The sequence below is a fragment of the Oncorhynchus mykiss genome, chromosome 12 (genome assembly GCF_057628025.1).
Source record: "Oncorhynchus mykiss isolate SJ-2025 chromosome 12, ASM5762802v1, whole genome shotgun sequence".
Taxonomy (NCBI): domain Eukaryota; kingdom Metazoa; phylum Chordata; class Actinopteri; order Salmoniformes; family Salmonidae; genus Oncorhynchus; species Oncorhynchus mykiss.
Genome location: NC_143033.1, coordinates 86,310,935 through 86,333,108, shown reverse-complemented (window position 1 = coordinate 86,333,108; position 22,174 = coordinate 86,310,935). Strand labels below are relative to the sequence as shown.

The window sequence follows — 22,174 nt, the reverse complement described above, 5'->3', positions numbered from 1 at the left end:
CAAAGTTCTAACAACACATTGACTGTGGCACTCGCGCTCCTAAAACACTAATGACTCCATTTTGCTCATCCCTTCCTATAGGCAGAAACTCAAACAGTAAGTACCCGTGCTAAGGTCTATTCAATGCTGGTCTGACCAATCAGAATCCATGCTTCAAGATTGTTTTGATCACGCGGACTGGGATATGTTCCAGATAGCCTCTGAGAATAACATTGATGTATACACTGACACGGTGACTGAGTTAATCAGGAAGTGTATAGCAGATGTTGTTTCCACTGTGACCATTAAAACCTACCCAAATCAGAAATTGTGGATAGATGGCAGCATTCGCGCAAAACTGAAAGCGCAGACCACTGAATTTAACCATGGCAAGGTGACTGGGAATATGGTTGAATAGAAAAAGAGTAGTTATTCCCTCCGTAAGGCAATCAAACAGGCAAAACGTCAGTACAGAGACAAAGTGGGCTCGCAATTCAATGGCTCAGAGACAAGACGTATGTGGCTGGGTCTACAAACAATCACGGATTACAAAGGGAAAACCAGCCACGTTGCGGAACCCGACGTCTTCCTCCTGTCCACCATTATTCCTGTACCCAAGAAAGCAAAGGTAACTGAACTAAATTACTATCTCTCCCTTCTATCATCATGAAGTGCTTTGAGAGGCTAGTTAAGATTAATTTCACCTCTAACTTACCTGACACCCTAGACCCATTTCAATTTGCATATGTCCCCAATAGATCCACAGACGATGCAATCGCCATCGCACTGCACACTGCCCTATCCCGCGCCCAGGTGGTGAAGGTAGGAAACAGCACCTCCACAGCACTGATCCTCAACAAAGGGGCCCCACAAGGGTGCGCGCTCAGCCCCCTCCTGTACTCCCTCTTCACCCATGACTGAGTGGCCACGCACGCCTCCAACTCAATCATCAAGTTTGCAGACGACACAACAGTTGTAGGCCTGATTACCAACAATGATGAGACAGCCTACAGAGAGGAGGTGAGGGCCCTGTCAGAGGGGTGCGAGGAAAATAACTTTTCCCTCAACGTCAACAAAACTTAGTGGAGAAGGTGAAAAGCTTAAAGTTCCTCAGCGTACACATCACAACGATCTGAAATGGTCCAGCCACATAGACAGTGTGGTGAAGAAGGCGCAACAGCATCTCTTCAACCTCAGGAGGCTGAAGAAATTTGGCTTGGTCCCTAAGACCCTCACAATGTTTTACAGATGCACAATTGAGAGCATCCTGTCGGGCTGTATCACTGCCTGGTACGGCCATCACTAGCCAGCAACCACTCTTTTACTCAACCCTGCACCTTAGAGGCTGCTGCCCTATATACATAGACATGGAATCACTGGTCACTTTAATAATGGAACACTAGACACTTTAATAATGTTTACATCCTGCCTTACTCAATTCATATGTATATACTGAATTCTATTCTTCTGTATATTAGTCAATGCCACTCCGACATTGTTCGTCCAAATATTTCTATACAGTACCTGTCAAAGGTTTGGACACACCTATTCATTCAAGGTTTTTGCTTTATTTTTACTATTTTCTACATTTTAGAATAATAGTGAAGACATCAAACCTTTGAAATACCACATATGGAATCATGTCGTAACTAAAAAAAGTGTTAAACAAATAAAAATATTTTTCACTGATGACCCAACACACCTCCAGGCTGTGTAAGTGCTATTTGACCAAGAAGGAGAGTGATAGAGTACTGCATCAGATGACCTGGCCTCCACAATCACCTGACCTTAACCCAATTGAGATGGTTTGGGATGAGTTGGACTGCAGAGTGAAGGAAAAGCAACCAACAAGTGCTCAGCATATGTGGGAACTCCTTCAAGACTGTGCAAGGTTGTCATCAAGTCAAAGGGTGGCTACTTTGAAGAAACTGAAATATAAAATATATTTTGATTTGTTTAACACTTTTTTGGTTACTACATGATTCCATGTGTTATTTTATAGTTTTGATGTCTTCACTATTATTCTACAATGTAAACAACAGTAAAAAATAAAAACCCTAGAATGAGTAGGTGTGTCCTAACTTTTGACCAGTACTGTATTTCTTAACTCCATTCTTTTACTTTAGATTTGTATGTATTGTTGTGAATTGTTAGATATTACTGCACTGTTGGAGCTAGGAACACAAGCATTTCGCTAAATGCGCAATAACATCTGCTAAATATGTGTATGTAACCAATACAATTTGATTTGAAGAAACGTCACTAGTACATAAATCACTACAGGGACTAGCAAGTATGACTACAGAGCATTCTTAGGTCAATATTTACACCCAAAGGATCCAACAGAGTTAACAGGAAATTACATATTGTCCAAACGGAGATTCCCAAAAGATTACTAGGTTACAGAATCACCATTGAAGAATGACTAATTCCTGACAGAATTATAAATGAGTCACTGAGACCACCCCAATAATACCAGGGAAGCTATTACATTACACATCACTGTTGCCTTGCCAGTTAGTCTTTGTGCAGTGACAGTGAGTGTGTTCCGAGATGAAAAACCAAGATATGAATCCATCTGTGACTACAAAACTGGGCGACCTGGATACCTCAACTCAGACAATCTACAAGCTGCCAGTATGCTAGTTTAGACAGAGAGTGATGTCTTTGATATTCTCCTTTAATGACAAAAATGATTACACTCCTCAAAGGGAACCTCATCAAAGCAGATCAGAGCCTAAAGGCATGTCTACAGCAGGGCCTGTGTGTGTGCTACGGCTCTATGGCTACAAGACAAAAAGCACTGAGGAAAACTCATTAGCAGCAACCTGTACATATACTACAGCCTGTGCATGGTCTGGAGAACTTGTGGGCTACAAACTGTAGCTGGGCAAGAGCTGTAACTGGGCAAGAGCTGTAACCGGGCAACAAGAGCTATAACTGGGCCACAATGTTACGGTGCGTGAATGAGGACCCAAAAGCGAATCAACTTAAACAGAGCTTCTTTAATTACCAAACATAGGTAGGCTCAGATGGACCGGCAGATTCCGACAGGACAGGACAAGGTTACAGCAAACATGACGACAGTCTGGTTCAGGCATGAATGACACAAACAAACAAGAATCCGACAAGGACAGGAGCAGAAACAGAGAGAGATATTGGGACCTAATCAGAGGGAAAAAAGGGAACAGGTGGGGAACGGGGTGAATGGGTAGTTAGAGGAGACAAGGGACAGCTGGGGGAAAGCGGGGGAGAAAAGGTAACCTAACACGACCAGCAGAGGGAGACAGGGTGAAGGGAAAGGACAGAGACAAGACAACATGACAGTACCCCCCCACTCACCGAGCGCCTCCTGGCGCACTCGAGGAGGAAACCTGGCGGCAACGGAGGAAATCATCAATCAGCGCACGGTCCAGCACGTCCCGAGAGGGAACCCAACTCCTCTCCTCAGGACCGTACCCCTCCCAGTCAACTAGGTACTGATGACCACGGCCCCGAGGACGCATGTCCAAGATCTTACGGACCCTGTAGATAGGTGCGCCCTCGACAAGGATGGGGGGGGGGGGGGGAGACGAGCGGGGGCGCGAAGAACGGGCTTAACACAGGACACATGGAAGACCGGGTGGACGCGACGAAGATATCGCGGAAGAAGAAGTCGCACTGCGACAGGATTAATGACCTGAGAGATACGGAATGGACCAATGAACCGCGGGGTCAACTTGCGAGAAGCCGTCTTAAGGGGAAGGTTCTGAGTGGAGAGCCAAACTCTCTGACCGCGACAATATCTAGGGCTCTTAGTTCTACGCTTATTAGCAGCTCTCACAGTCTGCGCCCTATAACGGCAAAGTGCAGACCTGACCCTCTTCCAGGTGCGCTCGCAACGTTGGACAAAAGCCTGAGCGGAGGGGACGCTGGACTCGGCGAACTGAGATGAGAACAACGGAGGCTGGTACCCGAGGCTACTCTGAAAAGGAGATAGCCCGGTCGCAGACGAAGGAAGCGAGTTGTGGGCGTATTCTGCCCAGGGGAGCTGTTCTGACCAAGACGCAGGGTTGCGAAAAGAAAGACTGCGTAAGATGCGACCAATAGTCTGATTGGCCCGTTCTGCTTGACCGTTAGACTGGGGGTGAAAGCCGGAAGAGAGACTGACGGAAGCCCCAATCAAACGGCAAAACTCCCTCCAAAATTGAGACGTGAATTGCGGACCTCTGTCCGAAACGACGTCTGACGGAAGGCCATGAATTCTGAAAACATTCTCGATGATGATTTGTGCCGTCTCTTTAGCAGAAGGAAGCTTAGCAAGGGGAATGAAATGAGCCGCCTTAGAGAACCTATCGACAACCGTAAGAATAACAGTCTTCCCCGCTGACGAAGGCAGTCCGGTGACAAAATCTAAGGCGATGTGAGACCACGGTCGAGAGGGAATAGGAAGCGGCCTGAGACGGCCGGCAGGAGGAGAGTTACCGGACTTAGTCTGCGCGCAGACCGAACAAGCAGCCACGAAACGACGCGTGTCATGCTCCCGGGTGGGCCACCAGAAACGCTGGCGAATGGAAGCAAGCGTACCCCGAACGCCAGGGTGGCCGGCTAACTTGGCAGAGTGAGCCCACTGAAGAACGGCCAGACGAGTAGGAACGGGAACGAAAAGAAGGTTCCTAGGACAAGCGCGCGGCGACGGAGTTTGAGTGAGTGCTTGCTTTACCTGCCTCTCAATTCCCCAGACAGTCAACCCGACAACACGCCCCTCAGGGAGAATCCCCTCGGGGTCAGTGGAGGCTACTGAAGAACTGAAGAGACGAGACAAAGCATCAGGCTTGGTGTTCTTAGAGCCCGGACGATAAGAAATCACGAACTCGAAACGAGCGAAAAACAGCGCCCAACGCGCCTGACGCGCATTAAGTCGTTTGGCAGAACGGATGTACTCAAGGTTCCTATGGTCAGTCCAAACGACAAAAGGAACGGTCGCCCCCTCCAACCACTGTCGCCATTCGCCTAGGGCTAACCGGATGGCGAGCAGTTCGCGGTTACCCACATCATAGTTACGTTCCGACGGCGACAGGCGATGAGAAAAATACGCGCATGGGTGGACCTTGTCGTCAGAGAGGGAGCGCTGAGAAAGGATGGCTCCCACTCCCACCTCTGACGCGTCAACCTCGACAACGAACTGTCTAGAGACGTCAGGTGTAACAAGGATAGGAGCGGATGTAAAACGATTCTTGAGGAGATCAAAAGCTCCCTGGGCGGAAACGGACCACTTAAAGCACGTCTTGACAGAAGTAAGGGCTGTGAGAGGAGCTGCCACCTGACCGAAATTACGGATGAAACGACGATAGAAGTTCGCGAAGCCGAGAAAGCGCTGCAGCTCGACGCGTGACTTAGGGACGGGCCAATCAATGACAGCTTGGACCTTAGCGGGATCCATCTTAATGCCTTCAGCGGAAATAACAGAACCGAGAAATGTGACGGAGGAGGCATGAAAAGTGCACTTCTCAGCCTTCACAAAAAGACAATTCTCTAAAAGGCGCTGGAGGACACGTCGAACGTGCTGAACATGAATCTGGAGTGACGGTGAAAAAATCAGGATATCGTCAAGGTAAACGAAAACAAAGATGTTCAGCATGTCTCTCAGGACATCATTGACTAATGCCTGAAAGACAGCTGGAGCGTTAGCGAGGCCGAAAGGAAGAACCCGGTATTCAAAGTGCCCTAACGGAGTGTTAAACGCCGTCTTCCACTCGTCCCCCTCCCTGATGCGCACGAGATGGTAAGCGTTACGAAGGTCCAACTTAGTGAAAAACCTGGCTCCCTGCAGGATCTCGAAGACATAAGAGGAAGCGGATAACGATTCTTCACTGTTATGTCATTCAGCCCTCGATAATCTATGCAGGGGCGCAGAGACCCGTCCTTCTTCTTGACAAAAAAAAACCCCGCTCCGGCGGGAGAGGAGGAGGGGACTATGGTACCGGCGTCAAGAGCTACAGACAAATAATCTTCGAGAGCCTTACGTTCGGGAGCCGACAGAGAGTATAGTCTACCCCGGGGGGGGGTGGTTCCCGGAAGGAGATCAATACTACAATCATACGACCGGTGTGGAGGAAGAGAGGTGGCCCTGGACCGACTGAACACCGTGCGCAGATCGTGATATTCCTCCGGCACCCCTGTCAAATCACCAGGCTCCTCCTGTGAAGAAGAGACAGAGGAAACAGGAGGGATAGCAGACATTAAACATTTCACATGACAAGAGACGTTCCAGGAGAGGATAGAATTACTAGACCAATTAATGGAAGGATTATGACAAACTAGCCAGGGATGGCCCAAAACAACAGGTGAAAAAGGTGAACGAAAAATTAAAAAATAAATGGTTTCACTATGATTACCAGAAACAGTGAGGGTTAAAGGTAGCGTCTCACGCTGAATCCTGGGGAGAGGACTACCATCCAGGGCGAACAAGGCCGTGGGCTCCTTTAACTGTCTGAGAGGAATGTCATGTTCCCGAGCCCAGGTCTCGTCCATAAAACAGCCCTCCGCCCCAGAGTCTATTAAGGCACTGCAGGAAGCTGACGAACCGGTCCAGCGTAGATGGACCGACAAGGTAGTGCAGGATCTTGAAGGAGAGACAGGAGTAGTAGCGCTCACCAGTAGCCCTCCGCTTACTGACGAGCTCTGGCCTTTTACTGGACATGAAGTGACAAAATGACCAGCGGAACCGCAATAGAGACAGAGGCGGTTGGTGATTCTCCGTTCCCTCTCCTCAGTCGAGATGCGGATACCTCCCAGCTGCATGGGCTCAGCACCCGAGCCGGCAGAGGAAGATGGTAGTGATGCGGAGAGGGAGGCGACGGAGAGCGCGAGCTCCTTTCCACGAGCTCGGTGACGAAGATCAACCCGTCGCTCAATGCGAATAGCGAGTTCAATCAAGGAATCCACGCTGGAAGGAACCTCCCGGGAGAGAATCTCATCCTTTACCTCTGCGCGGAAACCCTCCAGAAGACGAGCGAGCAAGGCCGGCTCGTTCCAGCCACTGGAGACAGCAAGAGTGCGAAACTCAATAGAGTAGTCTGTTATGGATCGATTGCCTTGACATAGGGAAGACAGGGCCCTGGAAGCCTCCTCCCCAAAAACAGATCGATCAAAAACCCGTATCATCTCCTCCTTAAAGTCTTGATACTGGTTAGTACACTCAGCCCTTGCCTCCCAGATTGCCGTGCCCCACTCACGAGCCCGTCCAATAAGGAGAGATATGACGTAGGCGACACGAGCAGTGCTCCTGGAGTAAGTGTTGGGCTGGAGAGAAAACACAATATCACACTGGGTGAGGAACGAGCGGCATTCAGTGGGCTCCCCAGAGTAACACGGCGGGTTATTGATTCTGGGCTCCGGAGATTCGAAAGCCCTGGAAGTGGCCGGTGGATCGAGGCGGAGATGGTGAACCTGTTCTGTGAGGTTGGAGACTTGGGTGGCCAGGGTCTCAACGGCATGTCGAGCAGCAGACAATTCCTGCTTGTGTCTGCCTAGCATCGCTCCCTGGATCTCGACGGCTGAGTGGAGAGGATCCGAAGTCGCTGGGTCCATTCTTGGTCGGATTCTTCTGTTACGGTGCGTGAATGAGGACCCAAAAGCGAATCAACTTAAACAGAGCTTCTTTAATTACCAAACATAGGTAGGCTCAGATGGACCGGCAGATTCCGACAGGACAGGACAAGGTTACAGCAAACATGACGACAGTCTGGTTCAGGCATGAATGACACAAACAAACAAGAATCCGACAAGGACAGGAGCAGAAACAGAGAGAGATATTGGGACCTAATCAGAGGGAAAAAAGGGAACAGGTGGGGAACGGGGTGAATGGGTAGTTAGAGGAGACAAGGGACAGCTGGGGGAAAGCGGGGGAGAAAAGGTAACCTAACACGACCAGCAGAGGGAGACAGGGTGAAGGGAAAGGACAGAGACAAGACAACATGACACACAAGAGCTATAACTGGCCAACTAGACCTGTACGTGGACAAGAGCAGTAACTGGTCAACAAGAGCTGTTACTGGTCAACAAGAGCTGTCCCTGGGCAACTAGAGATGTCCCTGGGCAACTAGAGATGTCCCTGGGCAACTAGAGATGTACGTGGACAAGAGCTGTAACTGGGCAACAACAGCTGTAACTGGCCAACAAGAGATGTAACTGGCCAACTAGAGCTGTATGTGGACAAGAGCAGTAACTGGGCAACAACATCTGTAACTAGCCAACAAGAGATGTAACTGGCCAACAAGAGATGTAACTGGCCAACTAGAGCTGTATGTGGACAAGAGCAGTAACTGGGCAACAAGAGCTGTAACTGGGCAACAAGAGCTGTAACTGGCCAACTAGAGCTGTATGTGGACAAGAGCAGTAAGTGGGCAACAAGAGCTGTAACTGGCCAACAAGAGCTGTAACTGGCCAACAAGAGATGTAACTGGCCAACAAGAGATGTAACTGGCCAACAAGAGATGTAACTGGCCAACAAGAGCTGTAACTGGGCAACAAGAGCTGTAACTGGGCAACAAGAGCTGTAACTGGGCAACAAGAGCTGTAACTGGGCAACAAGAGCTGTAACTGGGCAACAATAGCTGTAACTGGGCAACAACAGCTGTAACTGGCCAACAACAGCTGTAACTGGCCAACAACAGCTGTAACTGGCCAACAAGAGATGTAACTGGCCAACAAGAGATGTATGTGGACAAGAGCAGTAACTGGGCAACAACAGCTGTAACTGGGCAACAACAGCTGTAACTGGGCAACAACAGCTGTAACTGGCCAACTAGAGCTGTAACTGGGCAACAACAGCTGTAACTGGCCAACTAGAGCTGTAACTGGGCAACAACAGCTGTAACTGGTCAAGAAGAGCTGTTACTGGTCAACAAGAGCTGTCCCTGGCCAACTAGAGCTGTATGTGGACAAGAGCAGTAACTGGGCAACAACAGCTGTAACTGGGCAACAACATCTGTAACTGGCCAACAAGAGATGTAACTGGCCAACATGAGATGTAACTGGCCAACTAGAGCTGTATGTGGACAAGAGCAGTAACTGGGCAACAAGAGCTGTAACTGGGCAACAACAGCTGTAACTGTTCAACAACAGCTGTAACTGGGCAACAAGAGCAGTAACTGGGAAACAACAGCTGTAACTGGCCAACAAGAGATGTAACTGGCCAACTAGAGCTGTATGTGGACAAGAGCAGTAACTGGCCAACAAGAGATGTAACTGTTCAACAACAGCTGTAACTGGGCAACAAGAGCAGTAACTGGGAAACAACAGCTGTAACTGGCCAACAAGAGATGTAACTGGCCAACTAGAGCTGTATGTGGACAAGAGCAGTAACTGGCCAACAAGAGATGTAACTGGGCAACAACAGCTGTAACTGGTCAACAAGAGCTGTAACAGGGCAACAACAGCTGTAACTGGCCAACAAGAGATGTAACTGGCCAACTAGAGCTGTATGAGGACAAGAGCAGTAACTGGGCAACAACAGCTGTTACTGGGCAACTAGAGTTGTAACTGGGCAACAACAGCTGTAACTGGGTAACAAGAGCTGTAACTGGGCAACTAGAGTTGTAACTGGGTAACAACAGCTGTAACTGGGTAACAAGAGCTGTAACTGGGTAACAAAAGCTGTAACTGGGCAACTAGAGTTGTAACTGGGTAACAACAGCTGTAACTGGGTAGGTAACAAGAGCTGTAACTGGGTAACAAAAGCTGTAACTGGGTAACAACAGCTGTAACTGGGTAACAAGAGCTGTAACTGGGTAACAAAAGCTGTAACTGGGCAACTAGAGTTGTAACTGGGTAACAACAGCTGTAACTGGGTAACAAGAGCTGTAACTGGGTAACAAAAGCTGTAACTGGGCAACTAGAGTTGTAACTGGGCAACAACAGCTGTAACTGGGTAACAAGAGCTGTAACTGGGCAACAACAGCTGTAACTGGGCAACAACAGCTGTAACTGGGTAACAAGAGCTGTAGCTGGGTAACAAAAGCTGTCATTCCATGAAATCTGAAATGATATCACATGTGTTCAGCCCAAAGACAAACTACATATTCTATATTTATGGGGACTATCAAGAGACCTGTGCAACAGACTGTCAAAACCCCAAGAGCTATCCTATGGATGAAATAAAGAAAACAGTAGCAGGACAGCTGCAGAGTGTGTGATTACAGTACACAATCACTAAAAAACAACCTGTAGATGGAAGTACAAAAATATCAAGAGAAATACACAGCAGGGGACCCAGTGCAGCTACCAACATACATCAAGTTAACTCAGAGCGAAAAAAACCTCTCCCGGACTTTGAAAACTTGTAGACCATATCACAGAACACACATTAACACTTGACAGACAAAGCCTTCTGAGTGAGAGACTCAACTGCGCTGCAGTAGCGGCAGATCTGACCTGTGCCAGACCTGAGCAAAGACAGGGAGACTATGAGTAGACTTACGATTTTGAAGTCTTTGTGGCTGCACTCCTGGCCTTGGTATCGGCAGTAGAGCATCATCTCCTTAAGGTCGTGGCCCACCCTCTCGGTGAACTCACGCATGCTGAAGGGCTTGGGCCTGTAGGCGGTGAAGTTGGCCTTGTCTGTGAGGAAGGCCAGGACGTGGGGCTCGGCCAGCTGGGGCTCAGGGATCCTCAGGTGGACGTCCAGCAGGGCCAGCAGCTCCCCAGCGTGGTACAGGTCATTGCGGGACAGGCGGCTGAAGCGGTAGGCGTTGAGGTTGCACACGGTGACGGCAGGGAACACCAAGCTGCCCGACATCACGGCATCCACGCTCGTCACATGGGGGTAGGAGAGGAAGTAGGCCAGGCGCTCGGCACTCTCCAGGGCCAGGAGGCCCAGGCAGGCCAGCAGAGCGGCGGCCCAGAGCAGGCGGCGAGGTGTTGGCCGGCCGTAGGGGAAGATGAAGCGTAGGCCGTGGAGCGTGCTGGTGTGGGAGAAGGCCTGCCAGGAGGACGGGTGCAGACTGGAGCTCTCATGGCTCCCCTCACTGCCACAACTCTCCTTTAGGTCCATCATGACCGCTCCGGTCCCACAGCCAAGGACACCCAAATACACAGACACCTACACATACACAGAGAGAGAGAGAGGAAGAATGAGAGAGAGAGAGAGAGAGAAAGAAATAATGAGAGAGAGACAATGCAATGAGAGCCCTGAACTACCACCTAGAAAAGGAACACATAATCACACGTTCAGTTCACACAGAGAAAGAGAGAAAGGGGAGAGGGTGAGTGTCCCAAACATACACACCTGCAGCACAGAAAGAGTGACAAACACAGAGACACAGAGCAAAATAAAGCAACCCAGAAAGTCAAGCCCAAGACAGACCTACAGACAGAGAGAGAGGAAGAGCACATGAGGCAGAGATCTTCACAACCCCCAAGTCCTTACTCCAGATAGAAAAGAGAGCGTGAAGAATAGAAAGATGCACCCCCAGGGCATCCCTTCCTTCCGCGCCTCCACTCTTTCTCTGTCCCTAGTTACTCTGGATGCCAGCCTCTCTGTGCCTGAAACCTCCCCCCTCCACTCCTCCAATATCCCCCCGCCCTCTCTCCTTCTCTCAGTGACCGTTTTCGTTGTCAGGATCCCAGAAGTAAGTCCACTGTGACACAGAGTGAGAGAGTCATTTAAGCCACGAGCCAATCAAAGCCACCTCTGTGTATTCAGTGTCCCCACTTCACACACACACTCAACTCTCTGGATCTCCCTGTGCGACTAATGACAAGCCTAAGCACCTCTTGTTCAGCCTAGTGAGATGGCATCCAGTCTGTGTGCGAGTGTGTGTGAGTCTGAGAGTGTGTGTGCACGTGAGAGAGAAAGGGAGAGAAGGGGAGAGAGAGGAGGAAGGATAGAGCCGCTGATGATCAGCGCCGCCAGTTTGTCGCGCATGCCGATCCAAAGTCCTCCCGTTCTCTTCTGGCCAGACGCATCCGCTGATTCCGCTCTACCTCCTCTTCCCAGCTCATCCATGGAGCCAGTGAACAACAGTGGAGCCAGAAGAGACGCACACGCTTACACACGCTCGCGCAGAAAGAGAGCGAGAGAGAGAGAGAGGATAGAGCACACACAAACACACTCCTCCTCTCCACAGTGAAGTCTCTTATTGAATCTGCTTCTGTTTTTCTTTCCCTCTTGCTCTCATTTTTCTTTTCCGCCCTTCTGTTTTCATATCCCCCATCTCACCACTAACCGATTGACGGATGGATGCAGGACGCAGATTGTCAGGGAGACGGATGGTTAGGGAAAGGTGGAGGAGAGAGATCACGCATGAGGAGTGGTGGAGAGGGATGGAGAGAGACAGAAGGAGGGGGGGGGCAATGAGAGGGGAAGCAGGAGAAAGACAGACAGTCTCCACTCCCCCACTGATAACAAACACTGCATTTTGTGCCCAGCAGGCAAGGACTGCACAGAGATATCACACAGAGAGAAGTAATGCAGAGACATAACCCCAAATGTGTGTGTCCTGTGTATCCCTGTGTATGTGTGTTAGCGTGAGTGAGATATATCACAAAGAGTCTGTATAAGATAACTTGTGTGTTGAAGCTACACTTGACCCAGAGATATGTAACAGGGGGTGGGGGTGGCAGGGGTATAGCGTGGAGAGAGCAGGGCTACATGTGCCAAGTAATACAAGGAGACAAGGGGAGACCGAGGGGGACTGAGAAGAGAAAGGAGTGTGGCTATGTGTGCAAAAAGAGAAGAGACAATCGAGGGAGAGGAAGAGCATAGTAAATGGAGAGGGCTACAAATTTGATGAAATAGAAACAGACATGGAGTTAGGAGCGGTGAGAGCATGTATGTGGCTAGCCAATAAGAAGATAATTATAAACTGGTTGGTTCGAGTCCTGAATGCTGATTGGCTGACAGCCGTGGTATATTAGAGCACATACCACAGGTATGACAAAACTTTTATTTTTACTGCTCTAATTACGTTGGAAACTAGTTTATAATAGCAATAAGGAACCTCAGGTTTGTTTTTGTATATGGCCAATATACCATGGCTAAGGGCTGTACCCAGGCACTCCACGTTGTATCGTGAATAAGAACAGCCCTTAGCTGTGGTATATTGGCCATATACTGTACGACACCCCCTCAGGCCTTATTTCTTAAATATAGTCCTCTATACACAGGGCCGGTTCCAGGCATAAGCAACATAAGCAGGTTTTGGGAACTCAGTTGGTGTCTCAACTGACTGTTGAGAATCAGAATGGTAAAAGTTTAAAAAGTCGTGCATCATCAGTTTCTCTCTTGTTTTGTCAGTCACTGACAGTCACACAATTAGCAATGTGAGCTAACAATTTTTACATTTTAATGTCCAGAGTGGCTTACAGTTAGTGCATTCACATTAAGATAGCTAGGTGGGACAACCACATATCACAGTCATATTAAGTACAGTTTTCTCTCAATAAAGTAGCTGTCAGAAAAGTCAGAGCTTGAAAGGGGGAAAAAAAGTCAAGTGCAAGTGTTAGTTCATGAACGTTTTTTTGTTGTTGTTGATGTTTTCAGAAGATGGGCAGGGAATCTGCTGTCCTAGGATGGGCAGGGAATCTGCTGTCCTAGGATGGGCAGGGAATCTGCTGTCCTAGGATGGGCAGGGAATCTGCTGTCCTAGGATGGGCAGGGAATCTGCTGTCCTAGGATGGGCAGGGAATCTGCTGTCCTAGGATGGGCAGGGAATCTGCTGTCCTAGGATGGGCAGGGAATCTGCTGTCCTAGGATGGGCAGGGAATCTGCTGTCCTAGGATGGGCAGGGAATCTGCTGTCCTAGGATGGGCAGGGAATCTGCTGTCCTAGGATGGGCAGGGAATCTGCTGTCCTAGCTTCAGAGGAAGCTGGTTCCACTATTGGGGTGCCAGGACAGAGGGGAGCTTGGACTGGGCTAAGGGGGAGCTGCCCTACCACAGGGGTGGGAGGTCCAAGAGACCAGAGGTGACAGAACAGAGTACAACGGGTTGGGGTGTAGGGTTTGAGCATAAGCCTGAAGGTAGGGAGGGACAGTTACTCTAGTTGCTCCGTAGGCAAGTACCATGGTCTTCAAATGGAAGCTTCATATGGAAGACAGTGGAGAGTGTGAAGGAACGGGGTGACATGGGAGAACTTTTTAGATTGGTAAGTTAGTCTAGTCAGTTATCATGTCCAAATACCGACCGGGCATGCATCCCAGGGGCCTTGACCTCCAGGGGACCCTCATTGATTTTGTTAGTCACGTTCACTTAGATATCATTAACATGGCATAAGTAATGGCAGAAAACATTTCTTTCCGCCCCATGGCAAAATGTGTAGAACTGCAGAAAACTTGCATTAAAACGGCAACATTTTCTCTAGGCCCAATGGCAAAATGTGTAGAACTGCAGGAAATCTACTTTAAAACATACATTTCTCTCTCCATCGTCAAGAGGGGGGCCACTGAAATGTTTTGCGTTGGGAGCCCAACCAAATCTTGCTTAGGACCCCCGAATGCAATGTAACATTCACAGTTTTAATATCTCCATTTTCCTGTTGCCCTCCCACTAAACTAACTAGCCTACTGCGTACATGATCACTATATGGGTGGACAAGGAAGCATTCAATTATCTTTATCTAGAAATCAATAGTCTGTTCAAATATATAGACTAGGCTATAAAATGTGAGAGAGCATGGCAAAACTGGCCAACCCCTGAATGCTACAGCAGCAGCATGGTTTGTGAACAATGTAGTTGGCGCCAGAGCTCATTTTGACCAATGGGTCGGCAATTTTGATATCCATTGGCTGTAGGATAGACTTTTGCTCTTCATTTCTGAACAGAAAAATGAGGACTTGCTTGTAGACCACCCCAGGCCTGAATTAGCCTAGGTTGACTAGATTTGGTTTGTAAATCTGGGAATGAGGCAGCAGTCATTTAGACAGATATATTAGAGACACACTTAGCATATTATATACATATTATATACTAATAAAAGCCGAAGGCGTTTTATCCAAATTAACATCTATAGAGACTTACCCAAAAGTTGTGATGTGTATATTTTTTTATATACATTCATCGTCAACTGTGGGACCACCACGGTTGAGACATGTAAAGTAGATATGTCAACAAGTAAAGTAGATATGTCGGCGAAAGTGGTTTGGCGCGTGGCAAATGATGGGTTTACACACTTGAACCACAAATGACAGGGGCAGTTACTGTAGTCATAATCTTCGCCTGAACACAGCATCCTTGAACAACACAACTTGCATGCCTGTATGATTCATTCTCTTTTATGGTAAATTTGAGTTATATTATCCATATAATAGGCTACCACTAGGACTTTTTTTTGCCTATTCGGAAGATTGACCTACCTTTGCGCTAGTGCTTTGATGATCGATCCTTGCGTGGAGCATAAAGTGAGTCAAATTCTTTATCAGTAGTCGGTCCCATCACCCCTTGTGGGGTCTGTGACAGTAACCACGTTTCATTCCAACCATTTCATGCGGATAAATTACCTGACGTTTGATGGAAACATGACATTTCACTACAATTTTAGAAATGCCAACAGACAATGTTCGTTCATGTTGGGATCTTTTTGTTTCGGTAAAATTAATTATGCGAATAATGTCGGTGGAAGCGCCTTTATGAGCAAATGTTGATATAATAACTATCATATAGTTATATAACTTAGAGTGACGTGATGATACACTATATATACAAAAGTATGTGGACACCCCTTCAAATGAGTGGATTCGGCTATTTCAGCCACACCATTGCTGAAAGGTGTATAAAATCGAAAACAGCCATGCAATCTCCATAGACAAACATTGGCAGTAGAATGACCTTACTGAAGAGCTCAGTGACTTTCAACGTGGCACCGTCATAGGACGCTACCATTCCAACAAGGTTGTTCATCACATTTCTGTCCTGCTAGAGCTGCCCCTGTAAGTGCTGTTACTGTGACGTGGAAACGGAGCAACAACGGCTCAGCTGCAAAGTGACAGACCACACAACAAGACCGGTGAGTGTTGAAGCACATAAAAATCGTCTGTCCTCGGTTGCAGCACTCACTACCGAGTTCCAAACTGCCTCTGGAAGCAACATCAGCACAATAACTGTTCATGAAATGGGTTTCCATTGCCGAGCAGCCGCACATAAGCCTAAGATCACCATACACATGCTAAGCGTCGGCTGGAGTGGAGTAAAGCTTACCACAATTGGACTCTGGAGCAGTGGAAACACGTTCTCTGGAGTGATGAATAACGCTTCACCATCTGGCAGTCCAAAACACAAATCTGGGTGAACACTACCTGCCCGAATGCATAGTGCCAACTGTAAAGTTTGGTGGATGAGGAATAATGCTCTGGGGCTGTTTTTCATGGTTCGGGCTAGGCCCCTTAGTTCCAGTGAAGGGAAATCTTAACGCTACAGCATACAATGACATTCTAGACAATTCTGTGCTTCCAACTTTGTGGCAACAGTTTGGGGAAGGCCCTATCCTCTTTCAGCATGACAATGCCCCCATGCATAAAGCAAAACGGTTTGTCGACATCGGTGTGGAAGAACTTGGCTGGACTGCATAGAGCCCTGACCTCAACCCCATCAAACAGCTTTAGAATGAATTGGAACTCCGACTGCGAGCCAGGCCTTATCGCCCGACCTCACTAATGCTGTTGTGGCTGAATAGAAGCAAGTCCCCACAGCAGTGTTTCAGCTGATGTAACTGTGAGTTTGCACAAATGAAGAACTTCTGCACAAACTGTCAGAAATCGTCTCAGGGAAGCTCATCTGCATGCTCGTCGTCCTCACCAGGGTCTTGACCAGACTGCAGTTTGGCGTCGTAACCGACTTCAGTGGGCAAATGCTCGCCTTCGATGGCCACTGGCACGCTGAAGAAGTGTGCTCTACACAGATGAATCCCGGTTAACTGTACTGGGCAGATGGCAGACATGTGGGTGAGCAGTTTGCTGATGTCAATGTTGTGAACAGAGTGCAGCATGGTGGTGGTGGGGTTATGGTATGGGTAGGCATAAGCTATGGACAAGTAACACAATTGCATTTTATCAATGGCAATTTGACGTGACGAGATCCTGAGGCCCATTGTCGTCTGCCATTCATCCACCACCATCACCTCATGTTTCAGCATGATAATGCACAGCCCCATGTCTCAAGGATCTGTACACAATTATTGGAATCTGAAAATGTCCCAGTTCTTCCATAGCCTGCATACTCACCAGACATGTCACCCATTGAGCATGTGTGGGATGCTCTGGATCAACGTGTACGACAGCCGTGTTCCAGTTCCTGCCAATATCCAGCAACTACACACAGCCATTGAAGAGGAGTGGGACAACATTTCACAAGCCACAATCAACAGCCTGATCAACTCTATGTGAAGGAGATGTGTCATGTTGCATGAGGCAAATGATGGTCACAACAGGCACCGACTGGTTTTCTGATACACACCCCTTCCTTTTTTTTAAGGTATCTGTGACCAACAGATGCATATCTGTATTCCCAGTCATGTGAAATCCATAGATTAGAGCCTAATTAATTTACTTCAATTGACTGATTTCCGTATATGAACTGAAACTCAGTAAAATATTTGAAATGATTGAATGTTGTATTTATATTTTTGTTCAGTGTAAAAATTAAAGTCTGTTAGCACTTGAGATACACACACAGCCTGACACACGAAGTGACACAAATATCAGTAGCGGACTAGCCATCTGGAATTTCAGGCAAATGCCAGTTGGGCTGGTCCATATATAGCCCAGTGGGCCTGTTTAACTGCGCAAAATGATCATTCTCTTGCTAATACTGGGGGCCTCAAGGTGTGTTAACAATGCCAAGGCCAATTTCTGGTCCCAGTATCAGTCAATCACATTTCTCTCAAATTAAATTTGCAGTGGTCCCAAACAGCTGTGGGGTTGCTGGCTCCTTAACGACTTAATTAAGCAAATCTCCCCTTTCCCATTGAAGTAATGAGCATAGTTTTACAGGGATTAGCCGTCTCCTGGGTAGGAGATAAGTCTTTATTATTTACCACCTTTTCTGTACTTAGCAAATGCTATCCATCCTGAGTGGATTCATTTTTCTCCATTTAGCCAACTACCAGGGATATTCTACAGGATGCATCAGTAGTTTCCTTACCCAAAGTCATATACTAATGCAATTACATAGAACCAACCACTCAGCCAGGATATTGTAGTCTTCCTACAGTATGCAGTTAGATTTGCACTGCATAATGGAATTCATTTCATCCTCTTGCAGCTGTCTAACTTCTCACACTGGAAAGCGTGTACATCTACCAGAGGGTGGTCATAACCTGCCAATTTAGTGATGATAATATATTAAAAAGTTACTATCACACTATAATTTCACTCCCAAGTATCAATTTATTTGCTAGGTTGCGTTAGCTAGAGCTAGTCGGCTGTACCGGCGCTAAAACTTCTGTATTGTTCATCCTATAGCTTGTTCTCCATCTTCTTTTTAAATAGTGAGCCGTCATGTTTTCACTACTTTTATTTCCCTGACTGATCGACACTTTTCTCATGGCTCTCTCTCATCTCTCTGCAGCAGATGTGGCAATATGCTTAGAACATCCAATCACAATATCCAATCACAATATATATATATATATATATATAGTGCCTTGCGAAAGTATTCGGCCCCCTTGAACTTTGCGACCTTTTGCCACATTTCAGGCTTCAAACATAAAGATATAAAACTGTATTTTTTTGTGAAGAATCAACAACAAGTGGGACACAATAATGAAGTGGAACGACATTTATTGGATATTTCAAACTTTTTTAACAAATCAAAAACTGAAATATTGGGCGTGCAAAATTATTCAGCCCCCTTAAGTTAATACTTCGTAGCGCCACCTTTTGCTGCGATTACAGCTGTAAGTCGCTTGGGGTATGTCTCTTTCAGTTTTGCACATCGAGAGACTGCATTTTTTTCCCATTCCTCCTTGCAAAACAGCTCGAGCTCAGTGAGGTTGGATGGAGAGCATTTGTGAACAGCAGTTTTCAGTTCTTTCCACAGATTCTTGATTGGATTCAGGTCTGGACTTTGACTTGGCCATTCTAACACCTGGATATGTTTATTTTTGAACCATTCCATTGTAGATTTTGCTTTATGTTTTGGATCATTGTCTTGTTGGAAGACAAATCTCCGTCCCAGTCAAATCAAAAATCAAATCAAATCAAATTTATTTATATAGCCCTTCGTACATCAGCTGATATCTCAAAGTGCTGTACAGAAACCCAGCCTAAAACCCCAAACAGCAAGCAATGCAGGTGTAGAAGCACGGTGGCTAGGAAAAACTCCCTAGAAAGGCCAAAACCTAGGAAGAAACCTAGAGAGGAACCAGGCTATGTGGGGTGGCCAGTCCTCTTCTGGCTGTGCCGGGTGGAGATTATAACAAAACATGGTCAAGATGTTCAAATGTTCATAGATGACCAGCATGGTCGAATAATAATAAGGCAGAATAGTTGAAACTGGAGCAGCAGCAGTCAGGTGGACTGGGGACAGCAAGGAGTCATCATGTCAGGTAGTCCTGGGGCATGGTCCTAGGGCTCAGGTCCTCCGAGAGAGAGAAAGAGAGAAGGAGAGAATTAGAGAACGCACACTTAGATTCACACAGGACACCGAATAGGACAGGAGAAGTACTCCAGATATAACAAACTGACCCTAGCCCCCCGACACATAAACTACTGCAGCATAAATAATGGAGGCTGAGACAGGAGGGGTCAGGAGGGGTCAGGAGACACTCAGTCTCAGATCTTTTGCAGACTCCATCAGGTTTTCTTCCAGAATGGTCCTGTATTTGGCTCCATCCATCTTCCCATCAATTTTAACCATCTTCCCTGTCCCTGCTGAAGAAAAGCAGGCCCAAACCATGATGCTGCCACCACCATGTTTGACAGTGGGGATGGTGTGTTCAGGGTGATGAGCTGTGTTGCTTTTACGCCAAACATAACGTTTTGCATTGTTGCCAAAAAGTTCCATTTTGGTTTCATCTGACCAGAGCACCTTCTTCCACATGTTTGGTGTGTCTCCCAGGTGGCTTGTGGCAAACTTTAAACAACACTTTTTATGGATATCTTTAAGAAATGGCTTTCTTCTTGCCACTCTTCCATAAAGGCCAGATTTGTGCAATATACGACTGATTGTTGTCCTATGGACAGAGTCTCCCACCTCAGCTGTAGATCTCTGCAGTTCATCCAGAGTGATCATGGGCCTCTTGGCTGCATCTCTGATCAGTCTTCTCCTTGCATGAGCTGAAAGTTTAGAGGGACGGCCAGGTCTTGGTAGATTTGCAGTGGTCTGATACTCCTTCCATTTCAATATTATCGCTTGCACAGTGCTCCTTGGGATGTTTAAAGCTTGGGACATCTTTTTGTATCCAAATCCGTTTTTAAACTTCTTCACAACAGTATCTCGGACCTGCCTGGTGTGTTCCTTGTTCTTCATGATGCTCTCTGCGCTTTTAACGGACCTCTGAGATTATCACAGTGCAGGTGCATTTATACGGAGACTTGATTACACACAGGTGGATTGTATTTATCATCATTAGTCATTTAGGTCAACATTGGATCATTCAGAGATCCTCACTGAACTTCTGGAGAGAGTTTGCTGCACTGAAAGTAAAGGGGCTGAATAATTTTGCACGCCCAATTTTTCAGTTTTTGATTTGTTAAAAAAGTTTGAAATATCCAATAAATGTCGTTCCACTTCATGATTGTGTCCCACTTGTTGATTCTTCACAAAAAAATACAGTTTTATATCTTTATGTTTGAAGCCTGAAATGTGGCAAAAGGTCGCAAAGCTCAAGGGGGCCGAATACTTTCGCAAGGCACTGTATGTATATATATATATATATATATATATATATAGAGAGAGAGAGAGAGAGAGAGAATTGCGATATATATCATATCAGGAGGTCCCTGGCACTTCTCAGCCCTACCTGCCATGGAATGTGAAGTACTCTGTCATCCATTTTCACTCAGAAGTCAGTGGACAAGTCCCTAAACCTCTGAGTTCTGTTATTCATGTGAATCACAATCATGATGAGTCACCCTGCAAATGACAGAAAGTTAACTTCCTTTTCCACCAGAGATAAAAGGCCTCCTCTACCCCAGGGTTCGAGTGAAAAGAAAACGACCACAGGGGAGAGTATTGTGTTGACATTTTATCAAATAATTAATGAAAGAGTCCCTGATACGCTTGTGGAGAATGAACAAGTAAGTTAATTACTCTTTCATAACATAATGGCTTATGAAAAATAATAAGCTCTTAGATGAAGATAATTAGGGAGTATTAAACATGGGGAGTGTAAGGGAGTAGGAGAGTGGCACTGGTTCAATACTACAGCAGAGAAAGGGGGTTTTGAAGTTAAAGGGCAGATGTTTCAGCCAATGATAGATGTATATCTATATATATATATATATATATTCTATATTACATACACAGTGCATTCGGAAAGTATTCAGACCCCTTGACTTTTTCCACATTTTGTTATGTTACAGCCTTATTCTAAAATGGTTGAAATATTACCACATAATGACAAAGCAAAATCTGAAATATCACATTAGTACTTTGTTGAAGCACCTTTGGCAGTGATTACAGCATCGAGTCTTCTTGGGTATGACGCAACAAGCTTGGCATACCTGTATTTGGGGAGTTTCTCCCATTCTCTCTGCAGATCCTCTCAAGCTCTTTCAGGTTGGCTGGGGAGTGTCGCTGCACAGCTATTTTCAGGTCTCTCCAGAGATATTCGATCAGGTTCAAGTCCTGGCTGTGGCTGGGCCACTCAAGGACATTCAGAGACTTGTCCCGAAGCCACTCCTGCATTGTCTTGGCTGCGTACTTAGGGTCTTTGTCCTGTTGGAAGGTGAACCTTCGCCCCAGCCTGAGGTCCTGAGCAGGTTTTCATTAAGGATCTCTTTTTACTCTGCTCAGTTCATCTTTCCCTCGATCCTGACTAGTCTCCCAGTCCCTGCTACTTAAAAACATCCCCACTGTAAGTATGGTGCCAGGCTTCCTACAGACGTGATGCTTGGCATTCAGGCCAAAGAGTTCAATCTTAGTGTCATCAGACCAGATAATCTTGTTTCTCATGGTCTGAGAGTCTTTAGGTGTCTTTTGGCAAACTCCAAGCGGGCTGTCATGTGCCTTTTACTGAGCAGTGGCTTCCGTCTGGCCACTCTACCATAAAAGGCCT

The 22,174-nt window shown here is 46.9% G+C and overlaps 1 protein-coding gene across 2 annotated transcripts in view; it reads right to left on the bottom strand.

Annotated features, from left to right (window-relative positions):
- The window catches only part of LOC110538663 (acid-sensing ion channel 2), a 460,686-nt gene extending 448,412 nt beyond the window's left edge, over positions 1-12,274 (bottom strand). Inside the window, exons 1-2 of one of the 2 annotated variants that reach the window (XM_090193874.1) lie at positions 11,390-12,274; positions 10,442-11,062 (exon numbers count right to left, since the gene is read on the bottom strand). In XM_090193874.1, coding sequence (XP_090050000.1) covers positions 10,442-11,062; positions 11,390-11,440 — 672 coding nt within the window. In that variant the 5' untranslated portion in view covers positions 11,441-12,274. The remainder of the gene's footprint in view (positions 1-10,441; positions 11,063-11,389) is intronic. The other variant, XM_021625621.3, reaches the window with a different exon arrangement.
- Positions 12,275-22,174: the final 9,900 nt, after the last annotated feature.